Source organism: Triticum aestivum, chromosome 1B (genome assembly GCF_018294505.1).
Source record: "Triticum aestivum cultivar Chinese Spring chromosome 1B, IWGSC CS RefSeq v2.1, whole genome shotgun sequence".
NCBI lineage: Eukaryota > Viridiplantae > Streptophyta > Magnoliopsida > Poales > Poaceae > Triticum > Triticum aestivum.
Window position 1 is genome coordinate 604587076 of NC_057795.1, and position 18866 is coordinate 604605941.

General features: G+C 47.2%; 2 protein-coding genes across 3 annotated transcripts; both read left to right on the forward strand.

The window, feature by feature from the left end:
- The first annotated feature begins 788 nt into the window (after window positions 1-788).
- Window positions 789-4755, forward strand: LOC123141758 (disease resistance protein RGA5). Of its 2 annotated transcripts, XM_044560846.1 has the most exons (4): window positions 789-1810; window positions 2309-2955; window positions 3043-4339; window positions 4479-4755. In XM_044560846.1, exons 1-3 carry the CDS (start codon window positions 984-986, stop codon window positions 4302-4304), a joined length of 2736 nt encoding a protein of 911 aa, XP_044416781.1. In that variant the 5' UTR covers window positions 789-983; the 3' UTR covers window positions 4305-4339; window positions 4479-4755. The 2 variants fall into 2 exon arrangements, with proteins under 2 accessions (XP_044416781.1, XP_044416773.1); XM_044560838.1 differs by having other exon boundaries at window positions 790-1810; window positions 2309-4339.
- Window positions 4756-14200: 9445 nt separating this feature from the next.
- LOC123141776 (pre-mRNA cleavage factor Im 25 kDa subunit 2) lies at window positions 14201-18534 on the forward strand. Its single transcript, XM_044560855.1, has 7 exons — window positions 14201-14488; window positions 15012-15057; window positions 15212-15305; window positions 15402-15475; window positions 16118-16204; window positions 16286-16396; window positions 18024-18534. Exons 1-7 carry the CDS (start codon window positions 14361-14363, stop codon window positions 18093-18095), a joined length of 612 nt encoding a protein of 203 aa, XP_044416790.1. The 5' UTR covers window positions 14201-14360; the 3' UTR covers window positions 18096-18534.
- The last annotated feature ends 332 nt before the right edge of the window (window positions 18535-18866 follow it).

Below are 18866 nucleotides of genomic sequence, written 5' to 3' on the forward strand. Positions count from 1 at the left end.
GCTGAGTTTCTAGTGCTAAGTTGCTCCTCTAGTGACCCAATCCTAGCAACTGCGTGCACAATCTTCAGGAGAGCAAAACTCCAAAACCGCATCCCTTGAGAACCTACACGGGGTGAAGGGTGATAAGTTTTTTAGGAGCGTCTTGGCGTGAATGCTCGCTCAAGTTCAACTACTTCCTCTATGGTGAACGACCAACTTGTCTTCACCACCATGGTCGAAGATGTTGCACCAGAGTTTCGGTGCCCTCGTATGTTCTGACTCTCTCTCTCCTCATATATGTTGTTGGTCCATATATGCATATGTGCTAGATGTTCCTAGTTTGTCTTATGCGATTTGTCATGTTGGTAATCTTGTGATGATGGTAATCTGGTTTAAGCTTAAACAAAATCTGCCTAATCTCCTAACACAACATAATAAAAACCAAACAGCAGCTTCAAGCACGTAAGGTTCCTGAAAATCCAATGAGATCCAGGCCAAACACGTCAGAACAGTTATAATATAAATTACATGTACAATTTGTCCGGCAAGATATGCATAAAACGTAATTAATCTGAACACGTTACCATACAAACGAAGGATCGAACCCCTTATCCAAAACAGCAGTGTTATATACTTATATACTAACACTAGTGTTTTGGATAAGCGAAAGCTTGCACCTAATTTCGTGGTCCTTTCCGTCCTTTCTCCCTGCACTTATCTCATTAGAATCAGCACCATTGACTAAAGCAGGTTGTCCCTTGGGTTGGACAATCCATTGGTGTTCTTATATAATTCGCTTCCAATCCCAGCTTGGATCGTGTACGCGCTAATGAACTACCACTTGTAAAATAACATTACTTAGCCGTCACCGGAAGCTGGGCGCCCAATTTGCTTGCTTATACATCCGCCCAATTGCTTGGTCCTCTTCCCAGCACTTCTTTCAATCTCCGTCCAAGCCAACAAACGTACTCATAGAGAGGAGGATTAGCTAGAGGGATCCACGCATGGAGCCTGTGGTGAGCTCTACGCATGGCACCTTGGCTCCATTGGTGGCCAAGCTCACCGCCTTGCTCGCCGACGAGTGTGGCCGCCTGAAAGGGGTCCGCCGCGAGATCCGCTCCCTGAGATCTGAGCTGACTAGCATGCATGCTGCGCTCAAAGAGTACACCAAGCAAGAAGATCCAAGTGACCAAGTGAAGGCATGGATATCACTAGTGAGGGAGTTGGCATACGACATCGAGGATGTCTTTGACAAGTTCATCAAGCGCATCGGCAAAGACAACCATCATGGTGGCTTCAAGGATTTCTTCCGCAAGACCGCTCGTCGCCTGAAGACGCTTGGGTCTCGGCGTGGAATCGCCAACCAAATTGATGACCTCAAGGCTCGCATCAGGCAAGTGAAAGAGCTCAAGAATAGTTACAAGCTTGATGATGCTCCTTGCAGCACCTCTAGCCATGCGGCCGTGGATCCCCGGCTGCATGCACTTTTTGCTGAGGAGGCGCACCTTGTGGGTGTGGATGGTCCAAGAGATGACCTTGCCAATTGGTTAGTGAAAGAAGAAAATTCCTCCAACAAGCATCGCAGGGTGTTGTCTATTGTTGGGTTTGGTGGATTGGGAAAGACCACACTGGCAGATCAAGTCTATCGCAAGATACATGGACACTTTCATTGTCGGGCTTTCGTGTCAGTCTCACAAAAGCCAGATATAAAGAAAATTGTGAAGGATGTGATCTCTCAAGTATCTTGCCAAGATAAATCCAAACAAGATATCAGTGAGTGGGACGAAAAGAAGTCTATTGCAAAACTAAGAGAACTGCTACAAGATAAGAGGTAATCTCAGCTCTGTCATCTTCCTGCAAAACATGTGTCATGAGTATATTTCCTGTAATATTTCTGCATATACTGTCACTAAAGCGGGGATGATGCATGTGCAAGTAACCGCATATGGAAACATAATCAATAAGCATGATATATACTGATACCTCAGTTAACAAGTTGAGCGTATTAAATCTCATATACACTTTTGGTGTTTCATGGCATGTCTACTGCATCTACTCTTAATTTTCTGACTGTTCAAATGTATATTGTGAAATAGTATTTCGACATAAAAACAAAAAAAAAATGCTCCAGCTATAGTCAAATGAAGTGGGCAAGATATATATGTTAACATAAGCATGAGAATGATACATGTAAACAGTAAGAATTATACACTTAATTTAATAGGTTAAGTACATATGCAATATTGGTGTTAATTTCTATTTACCTTTTCTAATTAAATTCCTTACACGATTGGTTAATGTATGACATTTACTACTATATATATGCTAGGTACCTTATCATCATTGATGATATATGGTCTAAGCCGGCATGGGATGCTATCAAATGTGCTTTTCCAGAGAATAGTCATTCTAGCAGAATTATAGTTACTACACGAATTGTTGATGTAGCAAGGCTGTGTTCCCCTGGGAGTGATGACCGCATGTATGAAATGGAAGTCCTAAGTGATATTCACTCTAGAAGGTTGTTTTTCAAAAGAATTTTTGGCTCTGAGGAAAGCTGCCCTCCTATGCTAAAAGAAATTTCAAATGAAATCCTGAAAAAATGTGGAGGCCTACCATTAGCAATTATCAGCATATCAAGTTTATTGTCAAGCAGAACTGCTGTAAAAGAGGAGTGGGAGAAGATCAAAAGGTCAATTGGTTTTGCACTAGAGAAAAACCAGAGCCTAGAGACAATGAGTACCATACTATCCCTTAGCTACAATCATCTTCCACCTAATCTCAAGACTTGTCTGTTATATTTGAGCATATTTCCCGAGGACTACATCATAGAGAGAGAAAGGTTAGTGAGGCTATGGATCGCAGAAGGCTTTATTTCTGAAGAGTGTGGACAGAGCCAACAAGAGGTCGCCGAGAGCTATTTTTATGAGCTTATCAATAAAAGCATGGTCCAACCGGTGGGCATTGGCTATGATGGTAAGGCACGTGCTTGTCGGGTTCATGACATGATGCTAGAAATTATTGTTGCAAAATCTGCTAAAGATAATTTTGTTACGGTGGTAGGCGGTGGTCAAACGAGTTTGGCAAATCATCAAGGTTTCATTCGGCGACTGTCAGTGCAGTACATTGACCAGGAGCTTGCATCTGCATTGGCGAGTGAAGATCTAAGGCATGTTCGATCTCTAACAGTGACAATAACTAGTGGCATCGAACGCTTGCCTAGTCTGGTTGAATTTGAAGCTTTACGAGTGGTGGACTTTGCAGATTGTGAGGGCTTGGGGCAGTATATTATGAATGGCATGGAGAAATTGATCCAGTTAAGGTACCTCAGACTTAGGGGCAGGGGCATATCAAAGCTACCATCAGGGATTGTGATGCTAGGCGACCTAGAGACCCTAGATATTCAGTACACAGCTGTGCAAGAGTTGCCAGATAAAATTGTTCAGCTGACTAAACTACAACACCTAATCACCGCCGGTGGCACAAAGATACCAGATGGAATTGGGAATATGATGAGCTTAAGGGTGGTCACAGGCTTTAATATTACCGGGAGTTCTACGCATGCTGTGGAGGGTCTTAGGAACTTGACAAGTTTGGATGAACTCAATGTAGATCTTGATAGTGGAAAATCTGATGAGTACAAGAGCCATGAAGAGATGTTACTTTCCTCACTGCGTAAACTTGGCAGGTGCAAGCTCCAGTATTTACAGATAACTAGGATCGATGGTTCCCTCGAGTTCTTAGAATCTTGGTTCCCTCTGCCATATTCCCTTCAGAAATTCCACATGTCCAGCAGCTACTGTTTTACGGATGTTCCAAAGTGGATTGCACCAGCACTCACCAGCCTTTCTTACCTGGATATCAATTTAACTGAATTAACAGAGGAGGGTCTGCACACTCTTGGGGAGCTCTCAGCCTTACTTTGCCTAAAACTATGCTGGGAAAAAGACCCAGAAGAAAGGCTTACAATTCAAGGCACTGGATTCCCATGTCTGAAGGAGTTTGTGCTATCTGATGGGGCATACGTTACATTCATGGAAGGCGCGATGCCCAAGCTTGAGAACCTTAGGCTGTCAGTCGCTGTGTCAGTGGCAAAAACTTGTGGCTTCTATTTAGGCATTGAGCATCTCACATGTCTCAAACAAGCAAGGATATGGCTTGATAACGAAGATGTGACAACTTCAGAAAGCAAGGCTGCAGCTGCTGCGGTCACTAAAGAAGCAGGTGCTCATCCGAACCGTCCTATAGTTACTATTGAGGGAAGATGGTATGAAGAGGCCGCAGCCAGCCATGAAGAAAAGAACAATGAGGATGGCGACAACTAGGGGAATTAAAATGGCTGTTGTGCTACATGATGGAGGTACTAATACAGATTCTAATCATTCATCCTTTTATCTTTTAAAAACACCCCCGTTGTCTCCATCCTTTGTTCCAAACCTGGATAATGCTAGCTTCTCAATCTCACATGATGTATCATTATTTTTGTTTTGCCGACCCAGGGTATGATGTGCGGCTGGCTGGCTTGCTTGCTTGGAATTATTGCCATACTGAAGGAGGAATGAAGCTACTATGCCTTGCACTACAAGATGGAAATCAGAAGCTGAAACAACGTCAACCTCCCGGTTGCTACTTGCTACATACATCACAGCTATGTGTATATATGTTTCCCATTCGTTACAGCTTAATGTTTAAGATTTAAGTTTGGTTGCATTTGGGATTAACTGTGGATTATTTGTATAATAAATGATTTGGTATGTAATGTAGTGGTTTTTCATGCTTGCTTGGTCCCTGTGTGGCTGAGCATGATGGACGCATGTTGTTGCTTATGTTTGTACAAAATTTATAAACAAAAAACAGGGCTAGATATCCCTAGCTTGCTCAAAAACAAATGTGTGCAGAACAATCCTACTGTGGTCGGATGTATTTGTGCTGAAGCAGTGTTAGCGACCCCGACACGCAGGACCCACTGGGCAGCCACTCCAACAGCAACAATGCTGCCCAGCGCCCCAGCAGGCTCAAGCGGCCCAACACGCGAGTCCACAGGCTAGAGTGGACTCACTGAAGCCCAGGCGATCGCTACTTGAAGGGAGACGCGATGCAGCCCCCGTCATCCAGAGGATCACGGCATCGGCACCCGGCGGCTACCTACCAAAATTCCCCTTCCTCCTGCACGAGTGAACCCTAGTTCGTCTCCACCATTCTTGTAATCGCCACTCCACCTTGTAATCGACAGAGCTATACTACTTGATCTATAGAGATAGTAGTAAGCTCCTATCATCTGGTATCAGAGACCAGCCACCACTCCTCCCTGCTTCGCTCTGGAGCATCTCATCGAGACGAGGGGTTTGCGGCAAGCACGAGAGGCCATGGATCCAAGCGTCTCTGCCTTCCTCATCCGCTTCGGGACCAAGATCGAAGCCGCCTTCGATGGCCTCACCAAGGCGCAACAACCACGGTGACGAAGATCGACGACTTGCTCTCCTTGCGCCCCGATCTCGAGCGCCGCGTGGCGGATCTGGGCGACGCCGTCACGGCTCTGCAGCAAGCACAAGCGCCTTCCGAAGGCTGATCCGACGCGCATCCGGTGCCCCCGGGTGCTGGAGCACAAATCAAACCCCAAGGGCCCGATGGCCACGGCGATTTTCAGATTCAACGGGGGCCACCGGCGCGTCCCTCCTAACGCCACCGCCGCTCCCGGCTAACGGTACGAGCACCGATCCTGTTACACCACCCCTGCCGTCTCCGTTCTCCCACGCCAACCATATGCTCTCTGGCCTTGGCCGGGCACACCCATCTATCACCTTCCCGCAGTTTTCCGGCGAAAATCCCAACATGTGGAAAACTCTTTGTGAGCAGTATTTCGCCATGTTTGGGATTACACCTTCCTTCTGGGTTCCTATGGCGGCACTGAATTTCTCCGGACTAGCAGCGATCTGGCTGCAGTCCATCCAGCGCCGCCTGGGCGAGTTCGATTGGAACTCATTCACGGCGTTGCTCTGTACGCGGTTCGGCCATGAACGGCACCAAACCCTGATACGCCAGTTTTACTCCATTCGCCAAACGAACACAGTAGCAGATTATATTGAAAGATTTGAAGCAGTTATTAATCGTTTGAATTCATATTCTGAGGCCATACATCCTTACTATTTCCTTACTCGTTTTGTCGAGGGACTGCGGCATGACATCAGGGCAGTTGTCATGGTGCAGCGACCGCCCGACCTGGACACGGCGTGTGCGCTTGCACAGCTGCAAGAGGAAGTGGCGGCAGGGGCTCGCGGGCACACACCGAAGGCGCCTGAACCAGGCCTGCGGCCAGCAATACCCTTACCGCTGCCCCCGCCTCCAGCGCGCCACACGCCACCTTCGGTCGCCATCGATCGGCGTGAAACAGACGCAGCGCGCGCCGATTCATCCAAAATCAAGGCACTGCGGGATTATCGTCGAGCCCGCGGCCTCTGTTTCAAGTGCGGCGAGCGATGGGGGCACGACCACGTGTGTCCCACATCGGTGCAACTGCACGTCGTCGAGGAACTGCTCGACATGATCGGCCTCAACAACTTCCTCGACTCCCAAGTGTAGCAAGGCGATGGCTCGGACGACACGGTCATGGCGATCTCCCTGTCTGCTGTCACAGGGGGGGTCTCCGCCAAAGCCTTTCAACTCCGCGCATGGATCCAAGGACGCGAGGTGCTCCTCCTGGTTAATTCCGGCAGTTCCAATTCATTCGTCGACGCACAGCTTGCCTCCTCTCTCACTGGAGTGCAACCCCTTCCCAAGACAGGGCGAGTCAGAGTCGCGGATGGGGGTGAGATGCTCTGCTCCAGTTTCATTGCACACTGCGGGTGGTATTCGCAAGGGCACGAATTCTTCATTGATCTGAAGGTGCTACCGTTGGGTACTTACGATGCAATACTGGGCATGGACTGGCTCGAGGAGCACAACCCCATGATCATTGATTGGCGTGCGCACTTCTTGGAGATTCCATCTCCAGCAGGCTCCCTCCGTCTGGTCGGGCACGATGCCGCGTCCACCTCTTGTGAGTCCATCAACGACATTCAATTGCAAGGGCTCTGCAGCAAAGGGGCAGTCTCGCACATTATTCACTTGTGCGTAGTGGCACAGGAAACCAGCAACCCCACCCCAACTCCGGAGTGCATACAGGAAGTGGTGGATGAATTCCCAGATGTCTTTGAGGAACCAACCGGCCTTCCACCGCGCCAGTCTTGTGACCACAGGATTCCGCTGATACCAGGAGCACAACCAGTGAATATCAGACAAGTCCGAGCATAAGACAGAGATAGAAGCTCAAGTGGAGGAGTTGCTCAGATCTGGTGTCATTCAGAGAAGCACGAGCCCTTTTGCATCGCCAGTCATATTGGTCAAGAAAAAAGATGGGACTTGGCGTCTGTGCATTGACTACCGTCACCTCAATGCCCTCACAGTCGTTGCCAAGTTCCCGGTTCTTGTTATTGAAGAACTTTTGGATGAACTCCACGGTGCCGCTTGGTTCTCCAAGCTAGATCTTCGAGCAGGCTACCATCAAATTCGTTTGGCTCCAGGGGAAGAGTACAAGACAGTTTTCCAAACACATCAAGGGCATTTTGAATTCAAGGTGGTTTCATTTGGCCTCGCTAGTGCTCCAACAACTTTCATCGGAGCAGTCACCACAACACTCAAACCTGTCAACCGTGTCTGCGTTGTATCCTTCTTCGACGACATTCTAGTTTTCAGTGTTTCTCTCGAAGATCATGTGATCCACTTGAGTCAGGTTTTGGGGCTTCTGCGCAAGGACAACTGGAAGGCTAAAATGAGCAAATCTGTTTTTGGACAGCAGCAAATTTTGTACCTCGGCCACGTCTTCAGTTCACAGGGGGTTTCAAGTGATCCAACCAAGATCACAGCAGTAGCAAACTCGACAACACCTACCAGCACCAAAGAGGTGTGTAGCTTCCTGGGTCTTGCCGGCTATTATCGGCGGTTTGTGAGGAATTTTGGAGTCATTGCCTGACCACTGTTCAACCTTCTCAAGAAAGGTGTTCCTTTCATCTGGACAGACACAACCGAGACAACTTTTGAAGTTCTCAAACAATAGTTGATCTTAGCACCTGTCCTAGCACTGCCCGATTTCCAACAATGTTTCATCATTGAGATGGACGCAAGCGATCGTGGTATCGGAGCCATCCTGCGACAACAAGGGCACCCGATAGCCTTCATGAGCAAAGCATTCAGTCCGCGCTACCAGGGCTTGTCCACGTACGAGAAGGAATATTTGGCAATTGTTGTCGCAGTGGACCAGTGGCGTCCCTACCTGCAACATGCGGAATTTGACATCCACACGGATCAGAAAAGTTTAACTCATTTGGAAGAGCAACGATTGACCACTCCATGGCAGCAGAAGGCCTTCACCAAGCTCTTGGGACTGAGATACCGCATTCGTTTCAAGAAAGGAGCTAAAAACACATGCGCTGATGCACTGTCCAGATCCAACACCCGGGATACTCTCTTAGCAGTATCCTCTTGCCATCCAGCTTGGCTCGAGGATGTGGTCAACAGTTATAACAGCAACAACCATGCTTCGCGGCTACTGGAACAACTGTCAATACGCGACGACCCCAAAGGTCATTTCTCTCTTCAGCAAGGGGTTATCCGATTCCGAGGCAGAATTTGGCTGGGAGGGAGTACGCAAATCCAACAGAAGATTATATCAGCTTTCCACGACAGCCCCCTGGGAGGGCACTCAGGGTTCCCTGTAACCTACCGTCGCATCAGGCGGCTGTTCACGTGGCCCATTAAAGCGCAAGTGCTCCAGTATGTCCGTTGCTGTCAGATTTGCCAACAGGCCAAGCCGGATCGCGCAGCATCTCCAGGTTTGCTGCTCCCTCTTCCTATTCCAGCACAAACCTGGGACCTCATCTCCATGGACTTCGTGGATGGATTACCACAGTCCAGCAGGTTCAATTGCTTACTGGTGATAGTAGACAAGCGCACAAAATTTGCCTATTTCCTGCCCTTGGCTCACCCGTACACAACATCGTCGGTGGCCAAGCTTTACAAGAGCCAGATTTACAAGAATCATGGGTTGCCTGGAGCAATCGTCTCTGACAGAGATCCGGTGTTCACAAGTCAATTCTGGCAAGAGTTGTTTCGTACAACGGGCACTCAACTCCGGCTCAGCACGGCCAACCATCCGCAGACGGACGGACAAACCGAGCGCGTCAATCAGTGCGTCTAGACTTTTCTTCGCCGTTTCACTCAAGCTTGCCCCAGGCAGTGGAGTTTTTGGACACCTCTGGCTCAGTTCTGATACAACAATGCTCATCACTCAGCCATTGGCATGACTCCTTTCAAAGCCATGTTTGGGTATGAACCTCGCCACTGGGGAATTTCAGCCAACAGCACATGTTATATTCCTGCGCTCCAATCGTGGCTGGACGAGAAGGAAACAGTGCAAGCCTTGCTACAGCAGCACCTGAACAGAGCACAACAGATCAAGATGGGAATGGGCCGGGTCAGCCCGTCGAGTCACTGACCCGGCCCAAAAAGTCAAGGCCAATGGGTCAAGTGGGTTGGCCTCAAATGATATACGGGTCAGTGGAGCCGGCACCGTGTAACCCATTGGGTCAGACGGGTCGACCCATTCTAATACGGGCAGTAGATACTACAGTATAAGTTACTTGTATCTACCGACGAGCTACCGTGGCCCGTCATGCCTAAATCATTTTTTTACATATGCAAAGTCCAATACGTGAGTAGCCAGCTGAATGCATTGAGAGATTATTTCTCTAGTTAGCTTGCCTGAATGCATTAGAGATTTATCGTTCGCTGAATGCCCAGCCTACTGCATCCCACTTCACGGGAAGACAAGACAGGACGTACGCACCTCACATCCAGCACAATATATCTATTCAAAATAACTTAGTATTGACTAATGCTTGGTAGTGTTGAAGCAGGATGGTTCAGAAATTTAGACTGACCCGCCATGCTATTTCTTTGTAAACAGAGATATAAGTGTGAATTCGCTGGATTTTGGGTCGGCCTCATGTGCCCAGCGGGTCAATGAGGCCACCAATTTCTGATGAAATGGGCTGATCCATGGCCTTACATATTGGCCTTGGGGCCACAGGGCCGGGTCCAAGGCCAGGTCCGGGTCGGCCCATTCCCATCTTGAACAACAGATCATGAAGCAACAAGCTGACAAGAAACGGTCTTTCCGAACTTTCACAGTGGGTGAGAGTGTTTTTCTCAGGCTGCAACCATACATCCAATCCTCAGTCGCCCCGAGAGCAAACCACAAGCTGAGCTACAAGTACTACGGACCTTTCACTATCATCGACAAAATTAACGATGTGGCGTATAAACTTCAACTGCCACCACAAGCCACCGTCCACCCGGTGTTTCACATGTCGCTCCGCCGTGCCACCCTTCCAGGTATTGTTGTCGAAACTCAGCTACCACACTGCACTAACGACCTTGCTGTGCCAGTGGAGATCCTGCAAACTCGCTGGCGCCGGAAGAACAATTCCATGCGCGAACAAGTGAAGGTCCGGTGGTCCAACTCCGCCTCCCTCGGCACCACTTGGGACGACAAAGACAGCATCAAGGCGAGGTTCCCGCATTCTGAGGCTTGGGGACAAGCCTCGTCTCAAGAAGAGGGGGATGTTAGCGACCCCGACGCGCAGGACCCACTGGGCAGCCACTCCAACAGCAACAATGCTGCCCAGCGCCCCAGCAGGCTCAAGCGGCCCAACACGCGAGTCCACGGGCCAGAGTGGACTCACTGAAGCCCAGGCGATCGCTACTTGAAGGAAGACGCGATGCAGCCCCAGTCATCCAGAGGATCACGGCATCGGCACCCGGCGGCTACCTACCAAAATTCCCCTTCCTCCTGCGCGAGTGAACCCTAGTTCGTCTCCACCATTCTTGTAATCGCCACTCCACCTTGTAATCGACAGAGCTATGCTACTTGATCTATAGAGATACTAGTAAGCCCCTATCAAGCAGTTAGCCGCAGGAAAAATGGTTGCTGCAGCCTGCAGCAGCCATTCCCGGTGATGTTCCGACCGCTGAAGCTGAGTAGCTGACAAAAGCATGATGCTGCTGTACATATGTGACCGAAGAAGACTTACCATTTGGCGGCGCCGCTAGCATAATTACTAAGCCAATTTGATCCTCCTTTTTATGATGATCCGCTTGTCTCTTGTCAGGCTCCTAACCAATCACACTAGTAGCGACGGGGAAAATGAAGCCGCCCGATCTGGCTTCCCCGTTCGTTCCCAACAACCCTGCCTCCGTTGCCGGCCACCAGCGGCGATGGCGCTGACTGCATGGAAGCGAGACGTGGCTGGGTACTTGGCGCCCGCGTTCGCGGCGGCGGAAGGCAACGAGGTCGTGGCCGTGGGGAAGTGGATTTTTAGAGCTCTGCCTCGTGGATACCTCCTATCCTTACCATCCAATATAGCTTTGAGGTCTCTGCTAGACAATTAACTTACTATGTGATTTTGATATAAAAAAAACTTACTATATGATTTTTTTTGGGCAGTGATGGGCGCCGGTCGACCGACCCAAATTTGGGCCGGTCAACGCACAGCCACCCGATCAATAACTGTTGGATTTGGCCTCTCTGCGTCCTCTTCTTCCTTCCACTCCTCGACAGAAGAACAAGGGGATGCACGGGCACACCACCACCACCCCTCCCCGTTGCCATTGTAGCCGTGCCCGACGAGCTCCGGCGAGGTCCCGCTCTATGGCCGCCGCGATTGCATAACGTCCCCATTGATTCCAGGCGCGATTCATCAAGGTTGAAGCTCTAAAAACAGCCAGATCCAGCTCGCAGGTGTCATGATTGCAGCATCCCCAGCGTAGCCTCGCCTCCGGCTCGCCGTGGTCGTCGGCTTGGACCATCATGTCCAGCAAAAAAAGATCCAAAAAATAACAAAATCCTTGGTTGTCTGTTGAAGCAAAATCATTATAAGGTTCCAGCAAAAAAAGTGATCAGTTCCAACAAAATTAACCTCAACAGGGAGAACTTCAGTAGTTGATTGTAGCAAAAATAATTGCTAGTTCCAACAAAAAGAAGCGTTGATTCCAGCAAAATAACTCTGCAGGGAGACTTGAATTGGTTCTGCCGTAGCAAAAAAGAAAGAGAATGTAGCAAAAAGAAAAGCTAGTTCCAGCAAATTTCGCGCATCGGTGGTGAGGGCGCATCTGGTTCGAGCAAATCACTGGCCGATGGTAGCAAAAACTCATGCCTGTTCCAGCAAATTGATGGCCGGTTGCAGCAAAAAAAATCGCCCGCAGCCCGCCACCCATCTCCCACGGCGCGAAGACCTTTCGCCGGTTGAAGCAGCGGGATGACCTTGGCAGCTCGCCCGGCGCGGTCCAGCAAAAACCACGGCCACCTCTGCAGCATTCAGCGGTTGCTTTTCAGCTCGCGCACCACCCGTTGCAGCCCATAGCATTCGTGGTTGAAGAACTGCGCAAGGAGGGAAAGGTGCGAGCTAAGATGCCGTCCATGGCGGACAAGAAAGAAAAGGAAGAGTGTGAAAGGATAAGGCCAGGCGACAGAGCGGGGTGCACCGATTGAGAAGGAAAAGGAGAGACGAAATCGGTGGCTAGGACCCACCAGCCTAACACGTCACGCGCGAAGCCGTTTCACACAGATAGTGGGCGAGACAGGAACGTTTGATTGCCCTCAATCCAACGTCTCAGGCGCGACCGGCCGAAGACTTGGCCGGTCCGCTGGCAGTAAATGTTTCCCTTTTTTTTCTCCTTTTTGTTTCTTTCAAATAAAACAACATATGAACTTCAAACTTGACAAGATAACAAAACATTCTAACTACAATACGGGAAAAAGAGTAGTTTTTCTACACCCCAGCTCGGTGCATCCAAGGTGCACCCACGCAAGAAAATATAGCAAAACATTTTTAAAAAATCTAAAACTTTGTGGGAATGATCAGTGGCGAAGCTATGTTGTAAGCTACGGGGGCCATGCCCCCCTCCCCCCCCCCCTCCAGCTTTTGTAAAATATGTGAAGGAATTTTTTTTGGAGAGAAAGATTAGGAAAAGTAGAGTTTTTTGCCCCCCTCCCAAACGTTCACATTTATGTTTGCGCCCCCCCCCCCCCCCCCCCCCCAAGAAGTTGCCTAGCTCCGCCAGTGGGAATGATCATCAACAAATGTTATGGGTGCTTGCAAAGCTTGGTGGTCAAATAACATTCGAGGAGCTCCGTACAAAAAAAGACAAAATCACTGAAAATTAGTCAAAATGTAAGTGCACTGTTTGGGCAGATTTTTGTAATTTTGTCTTTTTTGTACGGAGCTCATCGAATGTAATTTGACTACCAAACTTTGCAAGCACCGATAACATTTGTTGATGATCATTCCCACAAAGTTTTAGAATTTTTTGAAATGTCCTGCGTGGGTGCAGCCACTACTTTCCCTACGGGAAAAAACTTACAGATTTTTTTGTCCGACATAAATATAGAAAATGAGATTTCTTTTATTCAAACAATGTTATTTTTAAAATTTATGATGCATGAAAAAATCTGAAAGTTTTTTCCCACATTCTAGTTAGAATGATTTGTTGTATTGTAAAGTTTGAAGTTCATATGTTTTATATGAAAAAAAAAGACAAAATTGCTTGCACGAATCACGATGCATAAAATAGATGCCAATGGGGAGCAACCAATGGGGAGCAATCCATGGCCTATATATGATACAGCCCACCCAAGTGAGATGCCACAAATTCGCTTCCGATGGCATTCGAATCGTGGCCAGTCGGGATGCGTCACCTCGACCTAGCCACTGGGCTATTGCCAGTTCTCCCCAGGGAGTATTTATGATGCGAAGAGGACGTACGGAAGGTGAGGGTTCGAGGAGGAGGATGGGCGACAACGCCAATAAGTCGAAAGAGGAGACGGGCGAGATCATGGAGAAGACATGTTGCATATGAGCTTTGGGTAGAAGACATGTTACATGCAAAAAAAAAGTATGTTCCTTTGCTCTAGGGTGAGACAAGTATATTGCTAGCAAAGTGTGTCCCATGGTAGGAGTAGTATCTTTTTTTTCCTTACTCTTGTTTTTTATTTATTTTAGGGGTTCTTACTCTTGGTCTTTGCTGCAAAATTACAGGCCCACACAGTTTCAAAGAAAAATAAAAAAAAGTCACAAGGCCCACATGTGCCTTGGTCAAAGCCGCGAGCCCGCGATCGAGACCCGAGAGACGCCCAACCCACCCCCACAAACCCCCCACTGCCAAGAACGGCCCCGAACCTCACCAAAAAAAAAGCCCGCACCACCTCTCCTCCCCCGCCGCCACCGCCGGCAACCACCGGATCCGGAGAAGAAAGAGGCAGCGCCCGGCGAAGCGAAGCGGGGGAAGAGATGGTGGGCACTCCGTCCTCGCCGGTGGTGAACGTGTACCCGCTCGCCAACTACACGTTCGGCACCAAGGAGGCCAAGATGGAGAAGGACACCTCCGTCGCCGACCGCCTCGCTCGCATGAAGGTCAAGTGAGTGCCCCTCCCCGCCGTTCCCGTTCCCCTCCCCCGCCTCCCCGATCCAGACATGCCCCTGGCCCTGGTGTCTTGTTCTCGCCGGAAACCCTAAACCCTAGAGCTCACATCATTTGCGTTTTTTGTTGGGTCGAAGGCCTCCCCCATTAGTACCACTTTCCTGTATATTTTAGTCAAAATTTGAGAATGCCTTACTTTGGCCCTTATTTAGGTACTGTCGAAGTTGATTTATGACTGTTCATGTAGTCTACTGTTTTTTGCATCTATTATGGAGCATTGTACATGATAATTTGTTGGAATACTAGCCTGGAATGTCAAGCTAATATGTATCATATCATAATTCATAAAGGGAGCCCATATAGATTTTTTTACTGTTTCTTCAACCGGTTGCTAGATTTATGTACATTCTATGTTGTCTCCTAAGTATCCCCTGAACACTTGGCTACTCTGCTAAGTAGTGTAACCTTATTCTGTCAAATGGATCATCAGTTAACCTACTAATTACTTGTGCAAATGTCAGCTACATGAAAGAAGGAATGCGAACAAGTGTTGAAGCAATCCTATTGGTATGTTTGTATTCATCCATCTCATAGTTAATGTTATTTACATTCTTGTGCCTGAAACATCCAGTGGTCAGTAAAATTCCTGCAGTTACAGTTGGCTATGGCTGTAGTAATTTGTCAAATAAACTGAAATATTCAATTGGATTGTCTGGTATAGGTGCAAGAGCACAACCACCCCCACATACTGTTGTTGCAAATTGGAAACACATTTTGCAAACTTCCCGGTGGACGGTTGAAGCCTGGAGAAAGTGGTGAGTTTTTGGTTGCTCAGCTTTTCTATCATATCTTTCTTATTTGGTACCATCATGAGTCTTTGGCTGTTCACTCATGTGACTGGAATCCTGCAGAAATTGAGGGCCTGAAAAGGAAGCTGTGCAGCAAGCTTGCAGTTAACTCACCTTCCTTTCCACCTAACTGGCAGGTAATGAACCAACAGGAATTCAGTTTTATTTTTGTTATAATGGTGAATGACCATATCTCATTACTTATTTTTTGGGGCCTTCAAGTTGTATCTGGTCACTTTGTACCTTGCTGGATCATAGTTAACCCAGTAGCACAGAAGGTTATCTGCATCTAGAAGAAAGAAAAACTGAACTTCCATTTCAACTCCCCATAACCTGTTCACTTAACATGGTTGTTATAGTCATTCCCCATTTAAGTCATGCAGACAATAACATTATATAGCTCCTTATGGGCTATATTGCGGCTGCACCTAAATTGGAACATTGCCATGTGTGTTAATTACAGAAAATTGTTATCCAGTTTCCAGTGCTAACTGTGTGCTGTCATACTGGTACATGTTATCTTCTTTGCGTCTACACGTTTGTATAACAAGGTTCTAACTTTTGAGCGGATGTCTCTGTAATGGTTTTGATGTATTTACCAAAATATGAAGTATGTCGAATCAGGGAGAACTTTCCTGTCCTGGCTTCTGCTTACCGTAACTTTAGGCTCCGGTTTTGTTAATTACCATGCTGACTTTGTTGTGGTGAGATGCATGTAAATGATAGATCTGTAAACTGTATCCATTCAGATAAAGTTCTAATATGCTTGTTATTTTCAGGTTGGTGAGTGTGTTGCTGAATGGTGGAGGCCAAACTTTGAAACCGTGATGTATCCTTACTGCCCTCCACATATAACAAAGCCCAAGGTACACTCTTGAGTTTTTCTTGTAACCATCTATTATTAGGATTTGGGATTCAGGAATGGAAATGACCAATTTGATTAACAGGAGTGCAAGAAGCTTTTCATTGTTCACCTAACTGAAAGGGAGTATTTCGCTGTTCCAAGGAACTTGAAGCTACTTGCTGTTCCACTGTTTGAACTATATGACAATGTTCAGGTAAGCAGCACTCCTCTTATGGTGAAAGTTAACTTTTAGTGCTGTTTGGAAACACTGTACCCATCCCTCAAATATATGCCTTTAGGTTGTGTTTGGTTGGGAACCAAGTATGATGGAATGGTTAAATCTAGGTGTTTGGAACGAAAAATACAATCATTCCAGATGTTTTTTGGTTGAGGGAATGTCATTATTGAATGGGATGATTCCATTTTGTGGTTTGTTGGAGGGACGCATGGAATGAATATAGTTTGAGTCCCTTCTTGATATGAAGAGTAATGTTGCCTCTTGCATATGTGTAAATTTCACCAATAGCTCATTTGAATTTTCAGCAGCATTTCATTTGTATTTCCAGTACAAACAGTTAATAACAAGCATGCACACGCATGACAAATATAGACATCAGACATAACACACTTTGTGACGAAAGTTTAAAAGTATGAAGCACCTATTTATGCTGTCCATGCAACCATACGAAGTCCATAGGCAAGGCTTCACAAAAGCTAGTCATCCAAAGTTCTTGATCACATACCTAGTCACCTAAACCAACTATTTAGACAAATTAAGGAAATAATTGTAATGTACATGCACGTTTGAATAATCTACTGTTTTCAACATATAGAACTGTAAAATTATAATCTCACAGAGGTGAGCAATGTAACAACAATTAACTCTGGAATGTGCCTCCAAATCCAGCAGATACCTGAACAATTAACTAGCTAGGATTTTGTTTTGGCATGCATACATTGAGCTTCATTTGTCTGACCATTTCCATGCTATTCCCTTGCTCTTCGGAAGCCCACCTCTGCTCCTTCCTCTGCTCACGGTTCTGGTCACCTCCTAGGCTCCTAGCAGATGCCGAGTCCCATCAGCTGCTACGCCCAGCATCTTGCCCACAGCAGCTGCCCAGCACTCCAAAAGGAGTGCTGGCCCACTGCTTCTATACCACCCAGCGACGATTGCTGTCTCGCCTCCCATTTACAACCACCAAGATGTGTGTGCTGCCACAGAGATGGACAAGAGATAGGTTTTTTTTTTAGAGTGTGGGATAGAGACCACGTGAGGAACGAATGCAGCAAGGAATATTGGTCGTTTAGACCGATTTTGCGTTATCAACATGTTGTGAATCTGGACCATCTTATTTTCATTCTGATTTGCTGGGTGCTCACAACCAAACACCAGGATGGTACCAATATCTGGAACCATTCCATTACATACCTCCAACCAAGCACATGCTAAAAAGGGGCCCAGTGATAATACTTTTTTCTTCGCAAAGATGTATCCCACTACAAGCAATTTTGTTTTGCTTCACTATTTTTTTTTCCTACTTACCATCTATATTTGACTGAGAAAGTACATGTCCTGTCTAGTTAAAAACCTGCAAAGTGAGTCATTTTTGGTGCTGTCAATACTGGCTTAGTTGTCACATATCCATATGGATCTTCACTCTGTAGCCAGGTGATAGGAATAGGATCCTTGAAACCTGCAGCTTTTAGTAGATTCATACGACCATGCAGAATTTGCTTATTTTATCACAGTGCTTTGCATATTTCCATGTGCAGTCTAAATTTTGTTATTGCATGATGCTTCCTATGAAATAGTCTGATTTTTGTTCTGTATGTGGATGCAGCGGTACGGACCAGTGATTTCCACCATCCCGCAGCAGCTGTCCAGGTTCCAGTTCAACATGGTGAGCTCGTAATCAATGGTGGCGATGAGATGCGAGGATTAGTCGAGTATAAGATGTACTGAGATGGATCTTGGACGAAGCACCAAACTACTAGATGCTGATCAACTTAGCATGACTCGTTATTTAGTCGCCGATTTTCATAAACTAGATGCTCATTCCGACTGCCTTTTATTTGGCGACGCGTGCTGTTAATGAAGCTCAGGCTGGTTAGATACGTGGTGTATTATTGTTTGGATGGTAATCGGTTGTTCCTCCGGTGCGGTGCGGTGCGCTAATCTGTTCCTGTGTACGTACTGTAGGCGATGGCCGGAGATGTATGCCTGTAACGTACGTACGTAGGCGATGTATGCCTGTAATTGCTATGGTCTGCTGTAGTACTAGTGGCTACGGTGCATGGGTTCGTCGTCACTGACGCTATGCATTTTATGAAGTTGCTGGCTTGTCATCTGTATTATCACTATATACTTTATTTTCCTCCTTTTGGTCAACATACCACAGCGCCAGATCACGGAGATTGAGTGACACCAGCCGGTAAACTCAGTGCAAATTCGGCGCTGGAGCATCTATAGCCGGACTTGGCAAAACCGCCCTCCCTAAGGCAATGTTCGGTTAAACCTCTCCTGGAGAGGATTGGGGAGGTTTGGACGTGATTGATGTGGATTTTAGTTTATTGAGGATTGAATCCTCCCCAATCCACTCCAATCCTCTTCAAAATTCATGCAACCGAACAAGCCCTAAATGTCCGCAGGCGTGACCCTGGACAGTGTTGGATGGCTCCTCGTA

Bases quoted from the DNA above. Each gene is read 5' to 3' on its own strand.
- LOC123141758 (XM_044560838.1), top strand. From the start codon at position 984: ATGGAGCCTGTGGTGAGCTCTACGCATGGCACCTTGGCTCCATTGGTG. The intron at 1,811-2,308 runs GTAATCTCAGCT...TATATATGCTAG, and splicing joins GAACTGCTACAAGATAAGAG to GTACCTTATCATCATTGATG.
- LOC123141776 (XM_044560855.1), top strand. From the start codon at position 14,361: ATGGTGGGCACTCCGTCCTCGCCGGTGGTGAACGTGTACCCGCTCGCC. The intron at 15,476-16,117 runs GTAATGAACCAA...TGTTATTTTCAG, and splicing joins CCTTTCCACCTAACTGGCAG to GTTGGTGAGTGTGTTGCTGA. The intron at 16,397-18,023 runs GTAAGCAGCACT...ATGTGGATGCAG, and splicing joins AACTATATGACAATGTTCAG to CGGTACGGACCAGTGATTTC.